Genomic DNA, 25,382 nt, shown 5'->3' on the forward strand with positions numbered 1-25,382 from the left:
GAGCTTTGAAGTCCTTAGATAATACCAGCCGGCGTTCCGCCTCTTTCCACTCCTCCAGTATCTTAATATGCTCGCTAACCGGGAACACTGTCTGCTGACGTGACATAAGTCCCCCAAACATCAGGTCCTGCCTGGGTTGTGGCTTAGATATCTCTTCTATCTGCATAGTGCATCGCACAGCCTGCACGAGATCATTCGTCTCTCCTGCCTGGAAGAGATATTTCCTTTGGTGGTCCTGGCTCCCTGATGGAAGTTTTCCCTCTTCTTCTGAGATGAAGTCTTCTGAGTCAGACTTGTCCTCAGAAGTAAACTCTGGCTCTCTTAAGTCTCGCTCCCGTCTGGCTCTCTTGCGGCTGGGAATAGGGCTGGATTTCTGCACCATGCTAGACAAAGAAGCCTGTACTTCTTCGCGTATAAGGGATCTCATCTCAGACAGCAGTGCGGGTTGTTCGTCCCTCATGACCTTAGATGTGCAATCTGCACACAAGGTTTTCCCATGGGAGTCCGGGAGCTTCGTATTACAAATAGGGCATCTAGTGGATTTCCCAGAGGCCTTGCCGGATCTCTTAGCTTGACCGGAGGGGCCAGCGGGGGTTCCCTTATCCTTAAATGACATAAGATAGGGATAAGCACTGGGGAAAGCCTGCTCCTGCGTGCAGATAGGGGAGTCTGCGCTATGCGCACTTATCCCCTTCTCGACTGGCATGCTTGCTACTATGATGAAGGTAGCAGGTCCCCGCAGCTCGCAGCGCCGGAACAGGAGCGCTTCAGCCGCTATGCGATCCACGCTGGAACGCACTCTTTCCCCCACACATGCAGCGTTACCGGAAGTGATGGTAATGGATGTCGAAAAACCGGAAGTGACGCGTCCCTGGGAACTTCCGTCTGGAGACGCCGTGCTGGACACCACGCTGCTTCTGGAAGTCAGCACACTGCGTGGATAGCGTCCGTGGCCGAGAGCCTCCCACCGGGAGGAGCAGCTGCCACCAGGAGCCTCGTCCCACTCCTGGTCTTTGGAGCAGAGGGACCCCCCTCCGGAGGGTTTCTGCCCTGAGCCTCTTGACAGGGGGAAGGGTATTGGCAAGCCGCACGGTCCCCCTGAGCTCCGGTAAGCTTTGCGCAGCTTTCACTCGTGCGTCCCTTCCTTGCAGGGACAGGAAAAACACTGAGGACTGGGTGTGGGACATGACCTTTTAAACTCGTGTTTTTCCTGTCCCAGCAAGGGGAGGAGGATGTCCTCCAGGGTGCTGTCAGGATGTCCTGGAAAAATGTGGTCAATTTTGTACTTAATATCCCCTATCCTGGTATATATGGCCCCCTCATCCAAACCCTGATACACATGGCCCCCTAATCCCTATCCCGGTATGCATGGTCCCCTCATCCCTAGCCTGGTATGTATGGATCCCTCATCCATATCCTAGTATGCAGGGCCCCATCTCTATTCTGGTATGATTGGCCCCCATCCCGGTCCTGGTATGCAGGGCCCGATCATTATAATTGGCCCCCCACCACCATTCTGGTATGCATGGCCCCATTAGAAAACATTAAAAAAAAAAACAACCATTACACTTACCTACCCTGAGCAGGGTCTAGGACAATCTGCCTGCACTACTAATTAACAGCTGTTGCAATACCAAAACTATAGGAGAAAAAACACAAGAATTATATTGTATTTTCACATACTATCTATTCCTGACACTGGAGTGGCTTATAAACTTAAAAAGTATATAGATTGAGGTCTGGGATCTGCCAATATGTGGCTGGTTTTCGGACTTTCGGATAACATGATACATGATTTTAGTTTTTTTTTTTTGTTTAGTCTCGCTTGAATATAGTTCAATATTAAACAGTCTCCTGATGAGTCGCCTTTGGTGAGCGTGATGAAACCCGTAGAAATGAGAGTGTATACATCACCTCACCCTATATACTGAGATGTGGGGTACATGTTTTTGCTATTAGTCACCTACTGCCTAACCTTCAGGGGGTGAATTATGGACATAGTTTTACACTTGGAATTACTAAAGTTTAGTTTTATCCTTTTGTCAGCAAACATAAGAAATGACAAGAGACAACAAATTTAAGAAGATTCAATTTTGGTTAAAACTATTCCAACATTATGAACATAAAAAAGGCTTCTCCCCTATGTGACGTCTCTGATGTTTATTAACAGTTGATTTCAAAGTAAAATATTTCCCACATTAAGAAAATGTAAAAGGCTACTGCTCTGTGTGACTGCTCTGATGTCTAACAAGAAGCGCTTTCCAGGTAAAACATTTCCCTCATTCTGAACATGAAAAAGGCTTCTCTCCTGTGTGAGTTCTTTGGTGTTGATCAAGAGTCCCTTTCTGGTTAAAACATTTCCCACATTCAAAACAGGAAAAAGGCTTCTCCCCTGTGTGAATTCTATGGTGATGAACCAAATCTGATTTATATTTAAAACATTTCCCACATTCTGAACATAAAAAAGGCTTCTCTCCTGTGTGAGTTATTTTGTGTCTAACAAGATTCCCTTTGTCGGTAAAACATTTCCCACATTCTGAACAGGAAAAAGGCTTCTCTCCTGTGTGAGTTCTTTGGTGTCTAACAAGATTCCCTTTGTCGGTAAAACATTTCCCACATTCTGAACAGGAAAAAGGCTTCTCCCCAGTGTGAGTTTTATGGTGATTAACCAAATCTGATTTCTGGTTAAAACATTTCTCACATTCTGAACATGAAAAAGTCTTCTCTCCTGTGTGAGCTCTTTGGTGTTCATCACGATACCCTCTGTGGCTAAAACATTTCCCACATGCTGAACATGAAAAAGGCTTCTCTCCTGTGTGAGTTCTTTGGTGTTCATCACGATTCCCTTTCCGGTTAAAACATTTCCCACATTCTGAACAGGAAAAAGGCTTCTCCCCTGTGTGGGTTCTCTGGTGACTAACAAGAAGCACTTTCCCTTTAAAACATTTCCCACATTCTGAACAGGAAAAAGGCTTCTCCCCTGTGTGAGTTCTATGGTGATGAACCAAATCTGCTTTCCATTTAAAACATTTCCCACATTCTGAACATGAAAAAGGCTTCTCCCCTGTGTGAGTTCTCTGGTGACTAACAAGAAGCACTTTCCCTTTAAAACATTTCCCACATTCTGAACAGGAAAAAGGCTTCTCCCCTGTGTGAGTTCTATGGTGATGAACCAAATCTGCTTTCCATTTAAAACATTTCCCACATTCTGAACATGAAAAAGGCTTCTCCCCTGTGTGAGTTCTCTGGTGACTAACAAGATGCACTTTCCCTTTAAAACATTTCCCACATTCTGAACATGAAAAAGGCTTCACCCCTGTGTGAGTTATTTGGTGTGTAACAAGATGCCCTTTGGTGGTAAAACATTTCCCACATTCTGAACAGGAAAAAGGCTTCTCCCCTGTGTGAGTTCTTTGGTGTATAACAAGATTCCCTTTGGTGGTAAAACATTTCCCACATTCTGAACAGGAAAAAGGCTTCTCCCCTGTGTGAGTTCTCTGGTGACTAACAAGAAGCACTTTCCCTTTAAAACATTTCCCACATTCTGAACAGGAAAAAGGCTTCTCCCCTGTGTGAGTTCTATGGTGATGAACCAAATCTGCTTTCCATTTAAAACATTTCCCACATTCTGAACATGAAAAAGGCTTCTCCCCTGTGTGAGTTCTCTGGTGACTAAGAAGAAGCACTTTCCCTTTAAAACATTTCCCACATTCTGAACATGAAAAAGGCTTCACCCCTGTGTGAGTTCTTTGGTGACTAAGAAGAAGCACTTTCCCTTTAAAACATTTCCCACATTCTGAACATGAAAAAGGCTTCTCCCCTGTGTGAGTTCTTTGGTGTATAACAAGATTCCCTTTGGTGGTAAAACATTTCCCACATTCTGAACAGGAAAAAGGCTTCTCTCCTGTGTGAGTTCTCTGGTGACTAACAAGAAGCACTTTCCCTTTAAAACATTTCCCACATTCTGAACAGGAAAAAGGCTTCTCCCCTGTGTGAGTTCTATGGTGATGAACCAAATCTGCTTTCCATTTAAAACATTTCCCACATTCTGAACATGAAAAAGGCTTCTCCCCTGTGTGAGTTCTCTGGTGACTAAGAAGAAGCACTTTCCCTTTAAAACATTTCCCACATTCTGAACATGAAAAAGGCTTCACCCCTGTGTGAGTTCTTTGGTGAATAACAAGATCTGATTTCTGGATAAAACATTTCTCACATTCTGAACATGAAAAAGGCTTCTCCCCTGTGTGAGTTCTTTGGTGTGTAACAAAATGTGATTTGCTGTTAAAACATTTCCCACATGCTGAACATGAAAATGACTTTTTTGCTTTAGGAGCAGTTTGTTTTTTAATGCCTCTTTTGTGACTTTGATTTTCCTTAGTAGTCTGTAATGAATCAGAAGATGGGACCTGATTCATAGGATCAGAGGACAGATCTTTGCTGTGAATGGATGATGATATATCTGGAGTAATGGCATTCACTTCAGTTGTATCTTGTAGGATCTCAAGATCATCAGATTTAAAAATTGAAGATGTCAGCTGTCCCTCTGATATCCTGGTACAGTCATCTGCTAAGATAAAAAAAAAAAAATATCCTTGAGTTTTATATTTTTGAACATTTCTACTTAAACTGTCCATAAAAATGGAAAGCTATGTAAAAAAAAAACTTTACCAATACAATGACAGTTCAAAGTCTAATAGAAGACCTTGTTGGATGAGCCAGTAGTGCGTGGTGTTCAACTGTTTTTTCATTCTGCCTCCCAAATATCGAATAAAAAGACACCAATCAATGTTATGTAGGCGAAAATAATACTAATTATCATCTCACGAAAAACAAGTCCCCACTTAGGCCCATCATCTGTGAATGGAAAAACAGAGGTTCCCACACTACTAGTGGCTCAAAGGCTGTTGAAAAGCAACAGAGTTTCTATAAACCAATCCAGCAAAATCTTCTCACTTGAGTCTTGCAGTGTGCTCAAACAACATATAGGATCCCTGTAATTACCAATATTATAGTGAGAAGAATCCACTTAATCTGCAGTGTGTGTCTCCAGGAGCATAATCTGGGCATTATGTGCTGGGTAATAAAATGGAAAATATGTAATTTTCACTCTCCAACATCCACTTCCAGAAAGTGGCTGTGGAGTCAAAATATTAATTCCACCTACATCCGTGGTCAAAATTGTTGTTACCCCTCATTTAATGACAGAAAAACCCACAATGGTCACAGAAATAACTTGAATCTGACAAAAGTATTAGAATAAATCAAAAATCTATGAAAATGAACAAATGAAAGTCAGATATTGCATTTCAACCATGCTTCCACAGAATAAAAAAAATAAAAATAAAACTCATGAAATAGGCCTGGACAGAAATGATGATACCCTTAACTTACATGCTTCGTGACCGCCAACGGTAGATGAACATCGGCGCTAGCAGGGCTTTGTACAGCGCTGACATTTGTCTACGGTCAGCAGTTTTGTGCTCATCAGGACCCTCAATCATCAGGGGGGGACGAGGTCCAAAGGTCTCATGGAAGCATCAAATCTACTCTTTCGGCTGGCAGAACAACACCTGGCATCCCTGACGGCACTACACATCAGGGGCATAGAAAACACACAAGCAGACCTCCTGAGTCGCAGAGGCTTAAGACAGGGGGAATGGTCCCTAAACCCCCAGATATTCCAACAAATAGTCCAAGCCTGGGGCACACCAGAAATAGACTTGTTGGCCAACTCACACAACAAAAAAGTCAAAAAGTTCTGCTCCTTAAATCCAAGAGAACATCCTTTCGCAGTAGATGCCCTACTGATACCTGGAAGATCTTTCTGGCCTACGCATTCCCCCCGATAGTGATGATTCCAGCTGTGATTAGGAAGATCAGAGAGGATCAAGTGAAAATTATCCTCACAGCTCCATTCTGGCCAAGGAGACCATGGTTCTCCCTTCTAAGGCAGATGTCGGTAACTGACCCATGGATTCTGCCAGAGGTTCCAGACCTGCTAACCCAGGGCCCAGTGACCCACTCTCAGGTGAAGGACTTCCATCTGGCAGCCTGGAATTTGAGAGGGCGTTACTAAGTCGCCAAGGATTCTCACCAGGTTTAATCTCCACTTTATTGAAAAGCAGAAAACCCATAACCTCTAGGATCTATTGTAGGACATGGAAAAAAATGTCTTAACTTCCTGGGTGAACCATAGGGGGAGGTGGCTCCAGTGGGTCCTATCCTAGAATTTCTGCAAGCAAAATTACATCTTGGGTTAGCAACCAGCACCCTTAAAGTTCAGGTTTCAGCCTTGGGGGCCCTATATAACTGTAATATTGCCTCAAATAGATGGGTTTCGCAATTCATAAAATCTTGTAGTAGATCTCGACCGGTCGTTATCCCAAAAATCCCTCCTTGGGATCTAAATTTAGTCTTAGAAGCCCTAACTAAAGACCCTTTTGAGCCCTTGCAGGAGTTATCACCTAAGTTACTTACCCTTAAAACAGTTCTACTAGTAGCCTTAACATCGGCACGTAGGGTAAGTGATTTACAGGCCCTGTCAATATGCCCTCCTTATACTCAGGTTTTTGATGACAGGATCGTTCTAAGACCGGACCCAGCGTATCTCCCCAAGGTGGTTCAAAAGTTCCATAGGAGTCGAGATTACTTTACCATCATTCTGTAGTAATCCTAGAAATCCAGGGGAACAAAAGTTCCACATGCTAGATATAAGAAGAGCTATGTTGCAATACATATCTATGAATGGTCAGTGGAGGAAAGACCAAACCCTATTCGTAGCCTTTCAGGGTAGCAAAAGAGGGTGTGGGGTAGCTAAAAGTACTATTGCTAGATGGATCAAGGAGGCCATTAGTTTATCCTACTCTGCGGGTGGCACTCCGGTTCCTGAAGGCATCAAGGCTCACTCCACCAGAGCCATGGCTACCTCCTGGGCAGAGAAGGCTGAGGTATCAATTGATCAAATTTGCAAGGCCACTACCTGGTCCTCACCCTCAAATTTTTTCAAGCACTACCGGCTAGATCTTCCCTTCTCTGCTGAACTAACCTTTGTACACAATAATCAATAAGCATGTACTATAAGTGGCCGAGAGCATATTAAATAATCAAAAACTCTCTCCCAGTATCAAGATGAATCTATAGGAGCATCACTCCCAATGGGACATATCATATACTAGCGAAAAAGGGAGCATGGACACTACAATTTATGAAAAAATATACAAATTTTATTCATATACAAAAATACAGATGATATCATACAGAGAAGTAAACATACATGACAGAATATGTAAAAAGTTCTAACATGTAAACAGGAGGAAAAACAACCAGTACACCGAGGGATAGGACTCACTTCCAAATGTGACCTGGGTAAGTATAAATGGTTCAGAGAATGGCCTATACTCCTACCATGAGGAAATATCACTGAGGGACCAACGCCCTATTCACATAATACGCCATTGTGTCCCAGTATAACTGCATCATATAGGCGGTAAAGACTTACCCATTGTAGATCAGGATACGTGTGGCCTTCCCACTACCCCTGACGCGCGTTTCGCTCGATCGCTTTTTCAAAGGGGAAGTGATATGGGTGTCTTGCTACAACTGCACCTTTTATAGGATACCAAACATACTCGGCGCATGCGCACCTAAGCCCCGCACATAAAATAGTGCAGTCTCCATGGGCGTCATTGTGCGGCGTGTGTGTGGGCGGTAAACCGCCTATGATACCAATATACATCCGCGCCGCACAACACACAGACACCGTGGAGATTGAACTGTATCGGGTGAGTAGGACTGCGCATGCGCACTGCTTGTACCGATGTTCCCGGAAGTGTATGTTACCTGGCCCGGAAATGTATAAATCCTAATGCGCCTGCGTATAACAGGCGTCCAGTGTCCCCAGATCCACGGCTACATCACCATGGAGATCCGAGTAAACATGCACGTGCGCACACCAAGCAATATAACTACCGGGATACGGATAATGAGTTGCGATCAAAATCACACCATACCTACAGGTCCTTCTCAAAAAATTAGCATATAGTGTAAAATTTCATTATTTACCATAATGTAATGATTACAATTAAACTTTCATATATTATAGATTCATTATCCACCAACTGAAATTTGTCAGGTCTTTTATTGTTTTAATACTGATGATTTTGGCATACAACTCCTGATAACCCAAAAAACCTGTCTCAATAAATTAGCATATTTCACCCGTCCAATCAAATAAAAGTGTTTTTTAATAACAAACAAAAAAACATCAAATAATAATGTTCAGTTATGCACTCAATACTTGGTCGGGAATCCTTTGGCAGAAATGACTGCTTCAATGCGGCGTGGCATGGAGGCAATCAGCCTGTGACACTGCTGAGATGTTATGGAGGCCCAGGATGCTTCAATAGCGGCCTTAAGCTCATCCAGAGTGTTGGGTCTTGCGTCTCTCAACTTTCTCTTCACAATATCCCACAGATTCTCTATGGGGTTCAGGTCAGGAGAGTTGGCAGGCCAATTGAGCACAGTAATACCATGGTCAGTAAACCATTTACCAGTGGTTTTGGCACTGTGAGCAGGTGCCAGGTCGTGCTGAAAAATGAAATCTTCATCTCCATAAAGCATTTCAGCATTTCCCCAGGTCAAGCCACTTTTGAACCATAAACAGCGGCAGAAGCGCCTGACCTGGGCTATAGAGAAGCAGCACTGGACTGTTGCTAAGTGGTCCCAAGTACTTTTTTCTGATGAAAGCAAATTTTGCATGTCATTCGGAAATCAAGGTGCCAGAGTCTGGAGGAAGACTGGGGAGAAGGAAATGCCAAAATGCCTGAAGTCCAGTGTCAAGTTCCCACAGTCAGTGATGGTGTGGGGTGCCATGTCAGCTGCTGGTGTTGGTCCACTGTGTTTCATCAAGGGCAGGGTCAATGCAGCTAGCTATCAGGAGATTTTGGAGCACTTCATGCTTCCATCGGCTGAAATGCTTTATGGAGATGAAGATTTCATTTTTCAGCACGACCTGGCACCTGCTCACAGTGCCAAAACCACTAGTAAATGGTTTACTGACCATGGTATTACTGTGCTCAATTGGCCTGCCAACTCTCCTGACCTGAACCCCATAGAGAATCTGTGGGATATTGTGAAGAGAAAGTTGAGAGACGCAAGACCCAACACTCTGGATGAGCTTAAGGCCGCTATTGAAGCATCCTGGGCCTCCATAACATCTCAGCAGTGTCACAGGCTGATTGCCTCCATGCCACGCCGCATTGAAGCAGTCATTTCTGCCAAAGGATTCCCGACCAAGTATTGAGTGCATAACTGAACATTATTATTTGATGGTTTTTTTGTTTGTTATTAAAAAACACTTTTATTTGATTGGACGGGTGAAATATGCTAATTTATTGAGACAGGTTTTTTGGGTTATCAGGAGTTGTATGCCAAAATCATCAGTATTAAAACAATAAAAGACCTGACAAATTTCAGTTGGTGGATAATGAATCTATAATATATGAAAGTTTAATTGTAATCATTACATTATGGTAAATAATGAAATTTTACACTATATGCTAATTTTTTGAGAAGGACCTGTATACACAACCAATGCTCCATATACCCGGATTAGTGGTTAAGTGTGCGTACATATACCACGTCATAAAACCATAAGATTACAGACCCAGAAATCCAGGTAATAGTACAATAATCCATAGCAAACATACATGCCTAAAGCAAAATGTATGTATTGAAACAAGTACCAATCTATAGGCAGTCCATACATGTAGTTTCTAAAATACCCGATCCTAGTAAAAGGGAAAAAAGGAAAAGAAAAGAAGGAGAGAAGGGGGAACAAAAAAATTTCTTTCAATTATATAATTATATCAAAATGCATAAGTGACTATAACATAGAACCATGTGTAAAGCAATAGACTATAAGTCCAGATCCAAGATCTAGAGTATTGTAACAAACACCATAAAATTCTATAAATAATTTAGATACTGTGAACTCAAAACAGTGAAAAGAATATATCAACAAAAACATATATGTGCATGATAAAAAGTCAATATAACATTGACAGTGTATGATAATGAAAAAATCCCCCTAAGGGTTCCTCCTTCATTTCAGTCCAAGTCCCAGCAAAGTGCTTTGTTCAAATATCGATAGATTGCATTCTTCTGTGTTGCAGAACGAGTCTTGATAGCCAAACTCCAAAAAAATGATGCAGAGATTTACATGTCACATGTAGAAAATTCAGAAAAACATACTAAAAAGTAATAAAAGAAAATAATTAAAATAAAGAAAAGACACACAAAGTTAAAATACATACCAAGACTCCAAGATATATAGATTCTACAATTATAGCTAGTCCAACTATATACGAAAAAAAGCTGTGGGGACAAGACCCCCCGGGGGCAGTAGAAATGACACCCAAATTCCAAGACCGTGGTGGATCATAGAAAAGGGACAAATGTTACCTTCTCATTTAGACCCTTTGGTGATATTGTGTCGAGAGTGACGATCCACCTACATTCACGTTGGGCAAGAATTTGTTTCAGATTACCACCCCTGACACCTCCATGAACAAAGTCAATGCCCCTTACGTCAAGGCCCCTAGGGTCACATCCATGATGTTCCCTAAAGTGTCTGGGCAGGGTCTTCAAAGTTGAAATATCAGACAATTCTTTAGCCGCTTTAATTTCGCGGACATGTTCCCGGGTCCTGACTCTGAGTTCCCTTGAGGTGAGACCCACATATATCAGGGAGCAGGGACAGGTGGCATAATATACCACATACGATGTTTTGCAGGAAATATATTCCCTGATTTTGTATTCCCTGCTCCCGTCAGATGATTTAAATGTCCCACACCTTCTTATGTTAGGGCATGCCAGGTCCGGTTTGAACAGCAGTCTGCTATTCTTAGAGATAGGTTTAAGGCCAGAGGATACAACACCCGGTGCATCAAGTCTGGATACAGACATGCACGATCTTTGGGAAGGAGTGCTTTACTTAAACCCCCTGTAAAGAGGATTAGACAGAAAAATGACTACAAACTGAGTTATATCTCAACTTCTAATTGTCGATGGGATACGATGCGAGAGATCTTGGAAAAACATTGGTCGATACTACGTAGCGACAATGTTTTGGCTGCTCACCTATCAGAGTCTCCACAGATGACACAGACAAGGAGTAAAAATCTGAGAGATCACTTAGTAAGCAGCCACTATGTGGCAAAACAACCAACGATTTTCAATCAGGGTGGAAAAAGACAGGGATGCTTCCCGTGCGGATCGTGCGTGGCATGCCCTAACAAGGTGTGGGACCTTTAAATCATCTGACAGGAGCAGGGAATACAAAATCAGGGAATATATTTTCTGCAAAACATCGTATGTGGTATATTATGCCACCTGTCCCTGCTCCCTGATATATGTGGGTCTCACCTCAAGGGAACTCAGAGTCAGGACCCGGGAACATGTCCGCGAAATTAAAGCGGCTAAAGAAGTGTCTGATATTTTAACTTTGAAGACCCTGCCCAGACACTTTAGGGAACATCATGGATGTGACCCTAGGGGCCTTGACATAAGGGGCATTGACTGTGTTCATGGAGGTGTCAGGGGTGGTAATCTGAAACAAATTCTTGCCCAATGCGAATGTAGGTGGATCGTCACTCTCGACACAATATCACCAAAGGGTCTAAATGAGAAGGTAACATTTGTCCGTTTTCTATGATCCACCACGGTCTTGGAATTTGGGTGTCATTTCTACTACCCCCGGGGGGTCTTGTCCCCACAGCTTTTTTTCGTATATAGTTGGACCAGCTATAATTGTAGAATCTACAGGTCCTTCTCAAAAAATTAGCATATAGTGTTACATTTCATTATTTACCATAATGTAATGATTACAATTAAACTTTCATATATTATAGATTCATTATCCACCAACTGAAATTTGTCACGTCTTTTATTGTTTTAATACTGATGATTTTGGCATACAACTCCTGATAACCCAAAAAACCTGTCTCAATAAATTAGCATATTTCACCCGTCCAATCAAATAAAAGTGTCTTTTAATAACAAACAAAAAAAAACATCAAATAATAATGTTCAGTTATGCACTCAATACTTGGTCGGGAATCCTTTGGCAGAAATGACTGCTTCAATGTGGCGTGGCATGGAGGCAATCAGCCTGTGACACTGCTGAGATGTTATGGAGGCCCAGGATGCTTCAATAGCGGCCTTAAGCTCATCCAGAGTGTTGGGTCTTGCGTCTCAACTTTCTCTTCACAATATCCCACAGATTCTCTATGGGGTTCAGGTCAGGAGAGTTGGCAGGCCAATTGAGCACAGTAATACCATGGTCAGTAAACCATTTACCAGTGGTTTTGGCACTGTGAGCAGGTGCCAGGTCGTGCTGAAAAATGAAATCTTCATCTCCATAAAGCATTTCAGCCGATGGAAGCATGAAGTGCTCCAAAATCTCCTGATAGCTAGCTGCATTGACCCTGCCCTTGATGAAACACAGTGGACCAACACCAGCAGCTGACATGGCACCCCACACCATCACTGACTGTGGGTACTTGACACTGGACTTCAGGCATTTTGGCATTTCCTTCTCCCCAGTCTTCCTCCAGACTCTGGCACCTTGATTTCCGAATGACATGCAAAATTTGCTTTCATCAGAAAAAAGTACTTGGGACCACTTAGCAACAGTCCAGTGCTGCTTCTCTGTAGCCCAGGTCAGGCGCTTCTGCCGCTGTTTATGGTTCAAAAGTGGCTTTACCTGGGGAATGCGGCACCTGTAGCCCATTTCCTGCACACCAGACTCAGTCCACTGCTTCCTCAGGTTCCCCAAGGTCTGGAATCGGTCCTTCTCCACAATCTTCCTCAGGGTCCGGTCACCTCTTCTCGTTGTACAGCGTTTTCTGCCACATTGTTTCCTTCCAACAGACTTACCATTGAGGTGCCTTGATACAGCACTCTGGGAACAGCCTATTTGTTGAGAAATTTCTTTCTGGGTCTTACCCTCTTGCTTGAGGGTGTCAATGATGGCCTTCTTGATATCTGTCAGGTCGCTAGTCTTACCCATGATGGGGGTTTTGAGTATTGAACCAGGCAGGGAGTTTTTAAAAGCCTCAGGTATCTTTTGCATGTGTTTAGAGTTAATTAGTTGATTCAGAAGATTAGGGTAATAGGTCGTTTAGAGAACCTTTTCTTGATATGCTAATTTATTGAGACAGGTTTTTTTGGTTATCAGGAGTTGTAGGCCAAAATCATCAGTATTAAAACAATAAAAGACCTGACAAATTTCAGTTGGTGGATAATGAATCTATAATATATGAAAGTTTAATTGTAATCATTACATTATGGTAAATAATGAAATTTAACACTATATGCTAATTTTTTGAGAAGGACCTGTATATATCTTGGAGTCTTGGTATGTATTTTAACTTTGTGTGTCTTTTCTTTATTTTAATTATTTTCTTTTATTACTTTTTAGTATGTTTTTCTGTATTTTCTACATGTGAAATGTAAATCTCTGCATCATTTTTTTGGAGTTTGGCTATCAAGACTCGTTCTGCAACACAGAATACAATCTATCAATATTTGAACAAAGCACTTTGCTGGGACTTGGACTGAAATGAAGGAGGAACCCTTAGGGGGATTTTTTCATTATCATACACTGTCAATGTTATATTGACTTTTTATCATGCACGTATATGTTTTTGTTGATATATTCTTTTCAATGTTTTGAGTTCTCAGTATCTAAATTATTTATAGAATTTTATGGTGTTTGTTACAATACTCTAGATCTTGGATCTGGACTTATAGTCTATTGCTTTACACATGGTTCTATGTTATAGTCACTTATGCATTTTGATATAATTATATAATTGAAAGAAATTTTTTTGTTCCCCCTTCTCTCCTTTTTGTTTCCTTTTTTCCCTTTTACTAGGATCGGGTATTTTAGAAACTACATGTATGGACTGCCTATAGATTGGTACTTGTTTCAATACATACATTTTGCTTTAGGCATGTACTGTATGTTTGCTATGGATTATTGTACTATTACCTGGATTTCTGGGTCTGTAATCTTATGGTTTTATGACGTGGTATACGTACGCACACTTAACCACTAATCTAATGGAGCATTGGTTGTGTATAGGTATGGTGTGATTTTGATCGCAACTCATTATCCGTATCCCGGTAGTTGTATTGCTTGGTGTGCGCACGTGCATGTTTACACGGATCTCCATGGTGATGTAGCCGTGGATCTGGAGACACTGGACGCCTGTTATACGCAGGCGCATTAGGATTTATACATTTCCGGGCCAGGTAACATACACTTCCGGGAACATCGGTACAAGCAGTGCGCATGCGCAGTCCTACTCACCCGATACAGTTCAATCTCCACGGTGTCTGTGTGTTGTGCGGCGCGGATGTATATTGGTACCATAGGCGGTTTACCGCCCACACACACGCCGCACAATGACGCCCATGGAGACTGCACTATTTTATGTGTGGGGCTTAGGTGTGCATGCGACGAGTATGTTTGGTATCCGACCTCCTATAAAAGGTGCAGTTGTAGCAAGACACCCATATCACTTCCCCTTTGAAAAAGCGATCGAGCGAAACGCGCGTCAGGGGTAGTGGGAAGGCCACACACGTATCCTGATCTACAATGGGTAAGTCTTTACCGCCTATATGATGCAGTTATACTGGGACACAATGGCGTATTATGTGAATAGGGCGTTGGTCCCTCAGATATTTCCTCATGGTAGGAGTATAGGCCATTCTCTGAACCATTTATACTTACCCAGGTCACATTTGGAAGTGTGTCCTATCCCTCAGTGTACTGGTTGTCTTTCCTCCTGTTTACATGTTAGAACTTTTTACATATTCTGTCATGTATGTTTACTTCTCTGTATGGTATCCTCTATTTTTGTATATGAATAAAATTTGTATATTTTTTCATAAATTATAGTGTCCATGCTCCCTTTTTCGCTAGTATATGATATGACCTAACCTTTGGTAGAAGGGTACTACAAGCGGTGGTCCCTCCCTAAGGTTTCATTCTACAAAAGTCTCAGGTGTGCCTGTTATGGACCTGGTGGTTAGGAGCACCCGGAAAGACCTGATAGGTAAACCTGAAATATAGGACAAGCTCTGGGGAAGTGGGAACTTTACTGACCGCAACCCTGATCCTATCAAACACACTATAGGCAGCCGTGGAGCGTACCTAACTCTCCCTAGACGCCTCTTCACAGCCTAAGAGCTAGCTACCCCTAAAGAGAAACAAAGCCTCACCTTGCCTCAGAGAAATTCCCCAAAGTAAAAGGCAGCCCCCCACAAATAATGACGGTGAGTTAAGAGGAAAATACAAACATAGGAATGAAACAGGTTTTAGCAAAGGAGGCCCACTAATACTAAATAGTAAGAGAATAGCAAGGGAACTGTGCGGTCAGTATAAAATACTACAAAAATATCCACGCAGAGTATGCAAAAAGACCCTCACACCGACTCACGGTGTGAGGGTGCAACTCTGCACCCCAGAGCTTCCAGCTAGCAAGAAAATAGCATATAAGCAAGCTGGACTGAACTTATCATATACAGGGAAACATTATCCAAAAAGCAATGAGCAAAAATGAACTAGCATGGACTTAGCTTCTGCTGGAGGAGACAGGTCACAAGAGAAGTCCCAGAGAGATCTGAACCAATAGTGAATACATTGACAGATGGCAACAAGTAACGATCTGAGTGGAGTTAAATAGGGAAGCCAGCATAGACGTAAACTAGGACAGCTGAGGAGCCCAGCTCAAAGACCAGCAGTTCCACTCACAGCCACCAGAGGGAGTCCACGGACAGAATTCACCAAAGTACCATTCATGACCACAGGAGGGAGCCCGAGAACGGAATTCACAACATGTGCCGTTATGGGGGAAGGGAAAACATCAAGGTTACTTACCGGTAGCCGGTTTTTCCGGAATCCATGACGGCACCCGTATATTCCCCCCTTTATCATCTTTTCGGTGTGCACTATTGCTTTGGGTGCTTTTTTAGTTAATATGATGTGGTGATGGATTTGCCATGTGTACTAACCAGGGGGGCCTCTCATGCTCTGAAAACCAACTGAAGCGACAGAGAGGTACCGCACTTTTATTTTCAGTGGGGTTTCCTGTCCTGACTGGGCGGATCCCTTCTATCAGGTGTGCCACATGGGCCTGCTCAATCGTCCGTCAGGATTCCAGTATGGCGACCCCAGATAAAAGGGAGAAAATTTCTTAGGGATTTTTCCACTGCCCATAGCTCTTTTTCGTTTGACCCATAGTTTTTTTTTCTCGTAAGGACCAGGTTCCTTGTACAGAGTGAGACCTCAGGTGAGCCCCCCCAACCTGTACCGCTTGCATCGGTCGTGATGATGTCTTTGACCGGACTCCCATTGTCAGCTGGTCTTCCACCGTCCACCAAACTAGGAAATCCCTTACGCCCAGGGAGAGACATAGATTTCCTTCTAAATGTCCTCTTAACAGTCTTTGAGCTGAGAGAACTTCCCAATGTAGTTGTCTTAGGTGGAATTTTGCCCATCCTACTGCCGGAATACACGATGTTAACGAGCCTAGTAGGGACATTGCCTTTCTTAGAGTCATTACTGGTTGATGTATAGCTGTACTGGTCAGGCTTATTATCTTGGCTACTTTGTTTTCTGGAAGGAGGCAGAGATGACGCTCGGAGTCCAGCATTAACCCCAGGAAGGACTGTAGTTTTACTGGTAGTAATCTTGACTTGGGGATGTTTATTATCCACTCCAGCTCCGTTAGAGTTGATGTTACCCCTGATACTCGATGAGTGCAGTGGGACTCTGACCTCCCTATTACAAGGAAATCGTCCAGGTATGGGACAATTACTACTTCCCGGGACCGGAGGTATGATATTACTTCCACCATTACTTTGGTGAAAACTCTGGGGGCTGTAAACAGGCCAAATGGAAGGGCTGTATATTGGTAATGCTTTACCTGATTCTGAACATAGAGAGCTACTCTCAAGTATTTTGATGTATTGGTATATGGTAGTACGCATCCTTTAAGTCTATTACTGCCATGAAGCAGTGTTGGAAGAGGAGTTTTATGGTCGTGTTTATAGACTCCATCTTGAAGGAGTAGTTCTCTATCGATTGGTTGAGCTTTCTTAGATTTATTATAGTTCTCCAAGAGCCATCCGGTTTTTGGATTAAAAAGAGGGGGGAGTAAAATCCGCCTCTTTCTTCCCGAGTTGGGACCTCCTGAAGAACCTTTTTGTGAATGAGTCCCAAGGCCTCGGTTTCCAGGGCAGATTGCTCCTGCTGGGACTTTCTTCGGGGAGTTATTATAAAGTTTTGCCTGGGTGGACGGATGAATTTTATTTTTAGGCCGTCTTTGATAATATTCACGACCCAGGTACGGGGGGAGATATTTATCCAGGCCGGAAAGAAGAGGGAGCGTCTTCCTCCCACTTCTGGCGTAATGTCATTGGGGGGGATTTTTTTGCCGATGTAGAGGGCTCTTTAAACATGTAGCCCGATCCTCTCATCCTTAAAGTCCCAATTTTTCCTCTCCCCTGGGGGGCAACCTCTGTTATATCTTCTCCGAAAAAAAGGTTTTTTGGAATCTTTAGGGATATTGGGGAAAAACTCTTTATCTCCTGCATGTTCCAGGATCTCTTCTAGTTTTTTTCCCAAAATGGAGTTGGCCGTCACATGGAAAGGAGCACAGCTTATGTTTAGATGGCAAATCCCCCAGACAACCATTGAGCCAAAGGGCTCTTCTTGAAGCATTGGACAAGCTCGCTCCTCTGGCTGTTAGTCTTGCGGAATCGGCAGAAGAGTCTGCCAAGAAAGCTGCTGCTCCTTGCACATCGCTTTTGGGTACTTTGTCCCTTAGCTGATCCTCTATCTGCTGTAGCCAGACCATTATAGCATGGGCCGTACATGTCCCAGCAATTGCTGGCTTCAGGCCCCCCGCTGAGGCTTCCCAGATATGTCTCAGAAACCCATCTACTTTTTTATCAAGCAGGTCTTTAACCCCTTCATGGCCCAGCCTATTTTGACCTTAATGACCTGGCCGTTTTTTGCAATTCTGACCAGTGTCCCTTTATGAGGTAATAACTCAGGAACGCTTCAATGGATCCTAGCGGTTCGGAGACTGACTTTTCGTGACATATTGGGCTTCATGTTAGTGGTAAATTTAGGTCTATAATTTCTGAGTTTATTTGTGAAAAAAACGGAAATTTGGCGAAAATTTCGCAATTTCCACATTTTGAATTTTTATTCTGTTAAACCAGAGAGTTACAGTGCCTACAAGTAGTATTCAACCCCCTGCAGATTTAGCAGGTTTACACATTTGGAATTAACTTGGCATTGTGACATTTGGACTGTAGATCAGCCTGGAAGTGTGAAATGCACTGCAGCAAAAAAGAATGTTATTTCGTTGTTTATTTTTTTTTTAAATTGTGAAAAGTTTTTTCAGAGGGTCATTTATTATTCAACCCCTCAACCCACCAGAATTCTGTTTGGTTCCCCTAAAGTATTAAGAAATAGTTCAGGCACAAAGAACAATGAGCTTCACGTTTGGATTAATTATCTCTTTTTCCAGCCTTTTCTGACTATTTAAGACCCTCCCCAAACTTGTGAACAGCACTCATACATGGTCAACATGGGAAAGACAAAGGAGCATTCCAAGGCCATCAGAGACAAGATCGTGGAGGGTCACAAGGCTGGCAAGGGGTACAAAACCCTTTCCAAGGAGTTGGGCCTACCTGTCTCCACTGTTGGGAGCATCATCCGGAAGTGGAAGGCTTATGGAACTACTGTTAGCCTTCCACGGCCTGGACAGCCTTTGAAAGTTTCCTCCCGTGCAGAGGCCAGGCTTGTCCGAAGAGTCAAGGCTAACCCAAGGACAACAAGGAAGGAGCTCCAGGAAGATCTCATGGCAGTGGAGGACATTGGTTTCAGTCAATACCATAAGTAACGTACTCCACCGCAATGGTCTCCGTTCCAGACGAGACCGTAAGGTAGCTTTACTTTCAAAGCGTCATGTCAAGGCTCGTCTACAGTTTGCTCATGATCACTTGGAGGACTCTGAGACTGACTGGTTCAAGGTTCTCTGGTCTGATGAGACCAAGATCCAGATCTTTGGTGCCAACCACACACGTGACGTTTGGAGACTGGATGGCACTGCATACGACCCCAAGAATACCATCCCTACAGTCAAGCATGGTGGTGGCAGCATCATGCTGTGGGGCTGTTTCTCAGCCAAGGGGCCTGGCCATCTGGTCCGCATCCATGGGAAGATGGATAGCACGGCCTACCTGGAGATTTTGGCCAAGAACCTCCGCTCCTCCATCAAGGATCTTAAGATGGGTCGTCATTTCATCTTCCAACAAGACAACGACCCAAAGCACACAGCCAAGAAAACCAAGACCTGGTTCAAGAGGCAAAAAATCAAGGTGTTGCAGTGGCCTAGTCAGTCTCCTGACTTTAACTCAATTGAAAACTTGTGGAAGGAGCTCAAGATTAAAGTCCACATGAGACACCCAAAGAACCTAGATTACTTGGAGAAGATCTGCATGGAGGAGTGGGCCAAGATAACTCCAGAGACCTGTGCCGGCCTGATCAGGTCTTATAACTCTTGACGCCGGCAACTGCAAGGCGCGGGAGCGCCGCTTTACAGGACAACCACCCCAGGTTCCACACACAGGGCAGCATACCACGACTGGTCATACACCGCCTTATCAGCTTATCAGCTAATAGCACCACTGATACCTGTAAGCAAGAAATTCTCTTTGTGTACCTACCATTGCCTCATTAAGCAATATTATGAGTAAGGCTCAGGAGAGCCGAAACGTCAATTGTTACTACAAGTGGTCGCTTATCGTATAATTGTATATTGCTCCCATGTGTCACTGATATATAATGTCATATTGAATAAATTTTGCACTATATGCATAATAATCTACTAAGAGTGTGCGGTGTCTTCTAAATTTTACTTATACGGGGACTCCTCTGTCCATGACACCTGCACCTCACCCTCTAAATTGACTGAGTGCACACCAATTATACCTCATCAGGTCTTATAAAAGACGATTATTAGCTGTAATTGCAAACAAAGGTTATTCCACAAAATATTAAACCTAGGGGTTGAATAATAATTGACCCACACTTTTATGTTTAAAATTTAAAAAAATTTAACTGAGCAACAAAACTTTTTGGTTTGTAAGATTTATGCATCTGTTAATAAATCCTGCTCTTGTTTGAAGTTTGAAGGCTCTAACTTATTTGCATCTTATTAAACCTGCTAAATCTACAGGGGGTTGAATACTACTAGTAGGCACTGTATGTGACACAAAATAGTTAATAAATAACATTTCCCACATGTCTACTTTACATCTGCACAATTTTGGAAACAAATTTTTTTTTTGCTAGGAAGTTATAAGGGTTAAAATTTGACCAGTGATTTCTCATTTTTACAACAAAATTTACAAAACCATTTTTTTTAGGGACCACCTCACATTTGAAGTCAGTTTGAGGGTTCTATATGGCTGAAAATACCCAAAAGTGACACCATTCTAAAAACTGCACCCCTCAAGGTGCTCAAAACCACATTCAAGTTTATTAACCCTTCAGGTGTTTCACAGCAGCAGAAGCAACATGGAAGGAAAAAATGAACATTTCACTTTTTAGTCACAAAAATGATCTTTTATCAACAATTTTTTTATTTTCCCAAGGGTAAAAGGAGAAACTGGACCACGAACGTTGTTGTCCAATTTGTCCTGAGTACGCTGATACCTCATATGTGGGAGTAAACCACTGTTTGGGCGCACGGTAGGGCTCGGAAGGGAAGGAGCGCCATTTGACTTTTTGAATGAAAAATTGGCTTCAATCTTTAGCGGACACCATGTCGCGTTTGGAGAGCCCCCGTGTGCCTAAACTTTGGAGCTCCCCCACAAGTGACCCCATTTTGGAAACTAGACCCCCCCAAGAAACTTATCTAGAAGCATAGTGAGCACTTTAAACCCCCAGGTGCTTCAAAAATTGATCCGTAAAAATGAAAAAGTAATTTTTTTGTGGAAAAAAAAAGTATTTTAGCCTCAATTTTTTTCATTTTCACATGGGCAACAGGATAAAATGGATCCTAAAATTTGTTGGACAATTTCTCCTGAGTACACCGATACCTCACATGTGGGGGTAAACCACTGTTTGGGTGCACGGCAAGGCTCGGAAGGGAAGGCGCGCCATTTGACTTTTTGAATGGAAAATTAGCTCCAATCGTTAGACACCATGTCGCGTTTGGAGAGCCCCTGTGTGCATAAACATTGGAACTCCCCTACAAGTGACCCCATTTTGGAAACTAGACCGCCCAAGGAACTAATCTAGATGTGTGGTGAGCACTTTGAACCCCCAAGTGCTTTACAGAAGTTTACAAAGCAGAGCCGTGAAAATAAAAAATAATTTTTCTTTCCTCAAAAATGATGTTTTAGCAAGCAATTTTTTATTTTCACAAGGGTAACAGGAGAAATTGGACCACAATAGTTTTTGCCCAATTTGTCCCGAGTACACTGATACCCCATATGTGGGGGTAAACCACTGTTTGGGCACAAGTCAGGGCTCGGAAGGGAAGTACTGACGTTTTGAAATGCAGACTTTGATGGCGTGGTCTGCGGGCGTCACATTCCATTTGCAGAGCCCCATGATGTGCCTAAACAGTAGAAACCCCCCACAAGTGACCCCATTTTGGAAACTAGACCCCCCAAGGAACTTATCTAGATGTGTAGTGAGCACTTAGAACCCCCAAGTGCTTCATAGAAGTTTACAACGCAGAGTCGTGAAAATAAATAATTTTCCATTCCTCAAAAATTAGGTTTTAGCAAGCAATTTTTTATTTTTGCAAGGGTAACAGGAGAAATTGGACCCCAATAACTGTTGCCCAGTTTGTCCTGAGTATGCTGGTACCCCATATGTGGGGGTAAACCACTGTTTGGGCGCACGTCGGGGCTCGGAAGGGGGGGAGCACCATTTGACTTTTTGAATGCAAGATTGGCTGGAATCAATGGTGGCGCCATGTTGCGTTTGGAGACCCCTGATGTGCCTAAACAGTGGAAAAACCTCAATTCTAACTCCAACACTAACCCCAACACACCCCTAACCACAACCCTAACCCAACACACCCCTAACCCTAACCACAACCCTAAGATGTAGGCCTGTATTAGGCCTTTGTAACAGTGTTGCAAATAGACTGTGCCATCTACCAAATTAGGCCCCTGCTGTCAGTACTTGGTGGCGTTTCAATTGAAGTATATTATTGTCCCTACCTATGGGGGTGATAAAGGGGGGGTTCACTTACTATTTTTATTATTTTGATCACTGTGATAAAACCTATCACAGTGATCAAAATGTACCTGGAACGAATCTGCCGGCCGATTCGGCGGGCACACTGCGCATGCGCCCGCCATTTTGGAAGATGGCGGCGCCCATGAAGAAGACGGACGGACACCGCAAGGCTCGGTAAGTATGAGGGGGGGGGGGGGGGGGGGAGATCGGAGCACGGGGGGGGATCAGAGCACGGGGTGTGGATCGAAGCACGTGGGAGCGGACAGGAGGATGGGGCGCAGACAGGAGGACGGAGGGGAGCGGACCACAGTACGGGGCAGAAAGGAGGACTGGGGAGGCGATCGGTGGCGGTGGGGCAGATTAGGTTTTCCAGCCCTGGCCGATGATATTGCAGCACCGGCCATGGCTGGATTGTAATATTTCACCATTTTCATAGGTGAAATATTACAAATCGCTCCGATTGGCTGTTGAAAGTGAAACAGCCAATCAGAGCGATCGTAGCCACGGGGGGGGGGGGGGGAAAATCCTCCCCCCTGGGCTGAAGTACCACTCCCCCTGTCCCTGCAGATCGGGTGAAATTGGAGTTAACCCTTTCACCCGATCTGCAGGGTCGCGATCATTCCATGATGCCACATAGGCGTCACAGGTCGGATTGGCACCGACTTTCATGACGCCTACGTGGCGTCAAAGGTCGGGAGGGGGTTAAGAACTCCCGAGTATTCTAATGGAAGGGACAATCTTTTCAAACATTTGGCTACTGCCCCATCAATTTTAGGGATCTTCTCCCAGGATTCAGAGTCTTTATCCTCAAAAGGATATCTCCTTATAGATGAAGGGAAAGAACCCATTTTTTCAGGTTTTTTCCACCCTCTCAATTAATGCTTTGATTTTCGCATTTACCGGAAACGTGCGTTTCCTTTTCTCTTCTAAGAAAACCAAACATGACATCTTCTAGTGATCTAGGTGTCTTCTCCTCCTTAAGACCCATAGCAGATCTAACTGCTTTAACTAATTTGTCTACGTCCTCAGTTGGAAAACATGGACGACCTCCTGAATCACTGTCTGAGGAGGAATCTGAAGACTGGATAGAGGCCGAGGAGGTAGAGGGAGATCGGGATGATAAATGACTCTCCTGTCTCTGAGAGGCATCTGACTGTAGTAGTGTATAATGTAGAAAAAAGCACCACTGTAATAATGCACACCATGTCATATGTACACAAAATACAAAAGAGGCTTTTATTGATACAACACACATGGGTTAAAACATAACTAAAAATGCAACACAGCAGAGAACCTGGTCCATTAGAAATGAAATCCACATAATTCATGCATAATAAGATACCTAAACATGGCTTATACAACTACTGGCTAATGGGACTGCTAATCTTTACTTTATAACCCGTCACACAAGTATGACTTACAGAGAAATATATATATCCTACAAAAGGAGGAATAGAGCACGAACATTCCCAGGGCTGAAGAGCCCCTGGCCGAGAAACGTCTGTGAATAAACACAAAGGCCCATACAGCAGAAACCCGAGATCAGAAAAGAGTATAGATTACCCGTTTGTAGATATTGGCAGGGGCAGGTCACCCCATGCACAAAGTGGACGGACCCAGGAACTAGGCCCCACGCGTATCACCCTCCAGAGATTGCTTCTCTGTAGACGCCTTACGGCTTTTCCTTCTCAGTTTATTAAGGGCCATTTTTAAGGAGTCTTATTTCTGCCTGAATTATGGCTTTAAGGCTAATGGCGAAATTAGGAGTCTCTTCTTGTATGGTTTTGTTAATGCAGTCAGCACAGAGATTCTTCTGCCACTGAACTGCAAGCGCGTCTTTACAAAGGGCACACTCTCGGTTCTTTGCTTTACCGCTAGATTTCCAGGACCCCTAGTGATCAAACAGAAAAAATGGACCCTGTTACCATAAGGGTGACATTCACATAGATCACTCACCACCGCCGACAATCAAGGGTACCAGTATTGGAGGCTGGACAGATGCACGTGAAGCGTCCCTCCTGAACGCCGACGAATCTTGCCGAACAGGACGACTGCCACTCCTACCACTTGAGCGGCTGCTCCTGGTATGCTGGTGGCTTGGCAAGGCATCTGGCGAGAGCTCCTGCTGCTGTGATGGCGGCTGCTGCTGCTCTTGCTGCCCAACTTCCATGATGAAGTTTCTGGGCACGAGTGCGTCTTCTGTGGTTATCACCCCTTTTATGGGGGATCCACTGCACTCCCCGCCTCCTCCGGTGCCCAAAAGTGGCCCCTCCCCTGCTCTGCCGCACCGCCGGAGTCTTTATCCACCGGCCGGCATTTTCTTAATGGGCGCCACCATCTTGGATCCGGCGCCCGCCCCCGATGTCACACGGGCACGCCCATTCCCAGCGTGCCTTGCGCGTGACGTCAGGCAGGCGACCCGGAAGCAGCTGCCGCACAGCAGAGAGAGGAGGGTGGCGTGGCAGCCACTGAAGGACCTGGCCATCCGACCGTGCCGCACAGACGCCCGCTCGGACGCAGAGCCCCGGAGAACCTGTGCCTCCAGACCCCGACGCACAGGCGCTGCCTGTTCTTCCACACCGGGACGGGACCTGGGTAAGTGAAACCACCATGTTCAGCGCAAGGGTCCCTGTCAGGACAGGAAACCCAACTGAAGCGACAGAGGTACCACCCTTTTATTTTCAGTAGGGTTTCGTGTTCTGACTGGGCGGATCCCCTCTCTCAGGTGTGCCATCATGGGGGAAGGGAAAAAGCTAATTTCTTGTGGAAAAAAATATGATTTTTTATTTTCATGGCTATACGTAATTAACTTCTGTGTAGCACTTGGGGGTTGAAAGTGCCCACCAAACATCTAGCTAAGTTCCTTGGGGGGTCTAGTTTCCAAAATGGTGTTACTTGTGGGGGGTTTCCACTGTTTAGGCACATCAGGGGCTCTCCAAACGCAACATTGCAACCACTAATTATTCCAGCATATTTTACATTCATAAAATCAAATGGCGCTCCTTACCTTCTGAGCCCTGCGGTGCCCCACAACAGTAGA

General features: G+C 43.9%; 1 protein-coding gene across 5 annotated transcripts in view; it reads right to left on the reverse strand.

Moving 5' to 3' along the window:
- Positions 1-1,432: 1,432 nt before the first annotated feature.
- Positions 1,433-25,382, reverse strand: part of LOC143766925 (uncharacterized) — a 62,902-nt gene continuing 38,952 nt past the window's right edge. For 2 of the 5 annotated variants that reach the window (XM_077254929.1, XM_077254928.1), the window contains one exon: positions 1,433-4,567. In XM_077254929.1, the coding sequence (XP_077111044.1) occupies positions 2,280-4,567 (2,288 nt within the window). In that variant the 3' untranslated portion in view covers positions 1,433-2,279. The remainder of the gene's footprint in view (positions 4,568-25,382) is intronic. The other 3 variants (XM_077254930.1, XM_077254933.1, XM_077254931.1) reach the window with 3 other exon arrangements.

Source organism: Ranitomeya variabilis, chromosome 4, assembly GCF_051348905.1.
Source record: "Ranitomeya variabilis isolate aRanVar5 chromosome 4, aRanVar5.hap1, whole genome shotgun sequence".
In the NCBI taxonomy this organism is placed as follows: Eukaryota; Metazoa; Chordata; class Amphibia; order Anura; family Dendrobatidae; genus Ranitomeya; species Ranitomeya variabilis.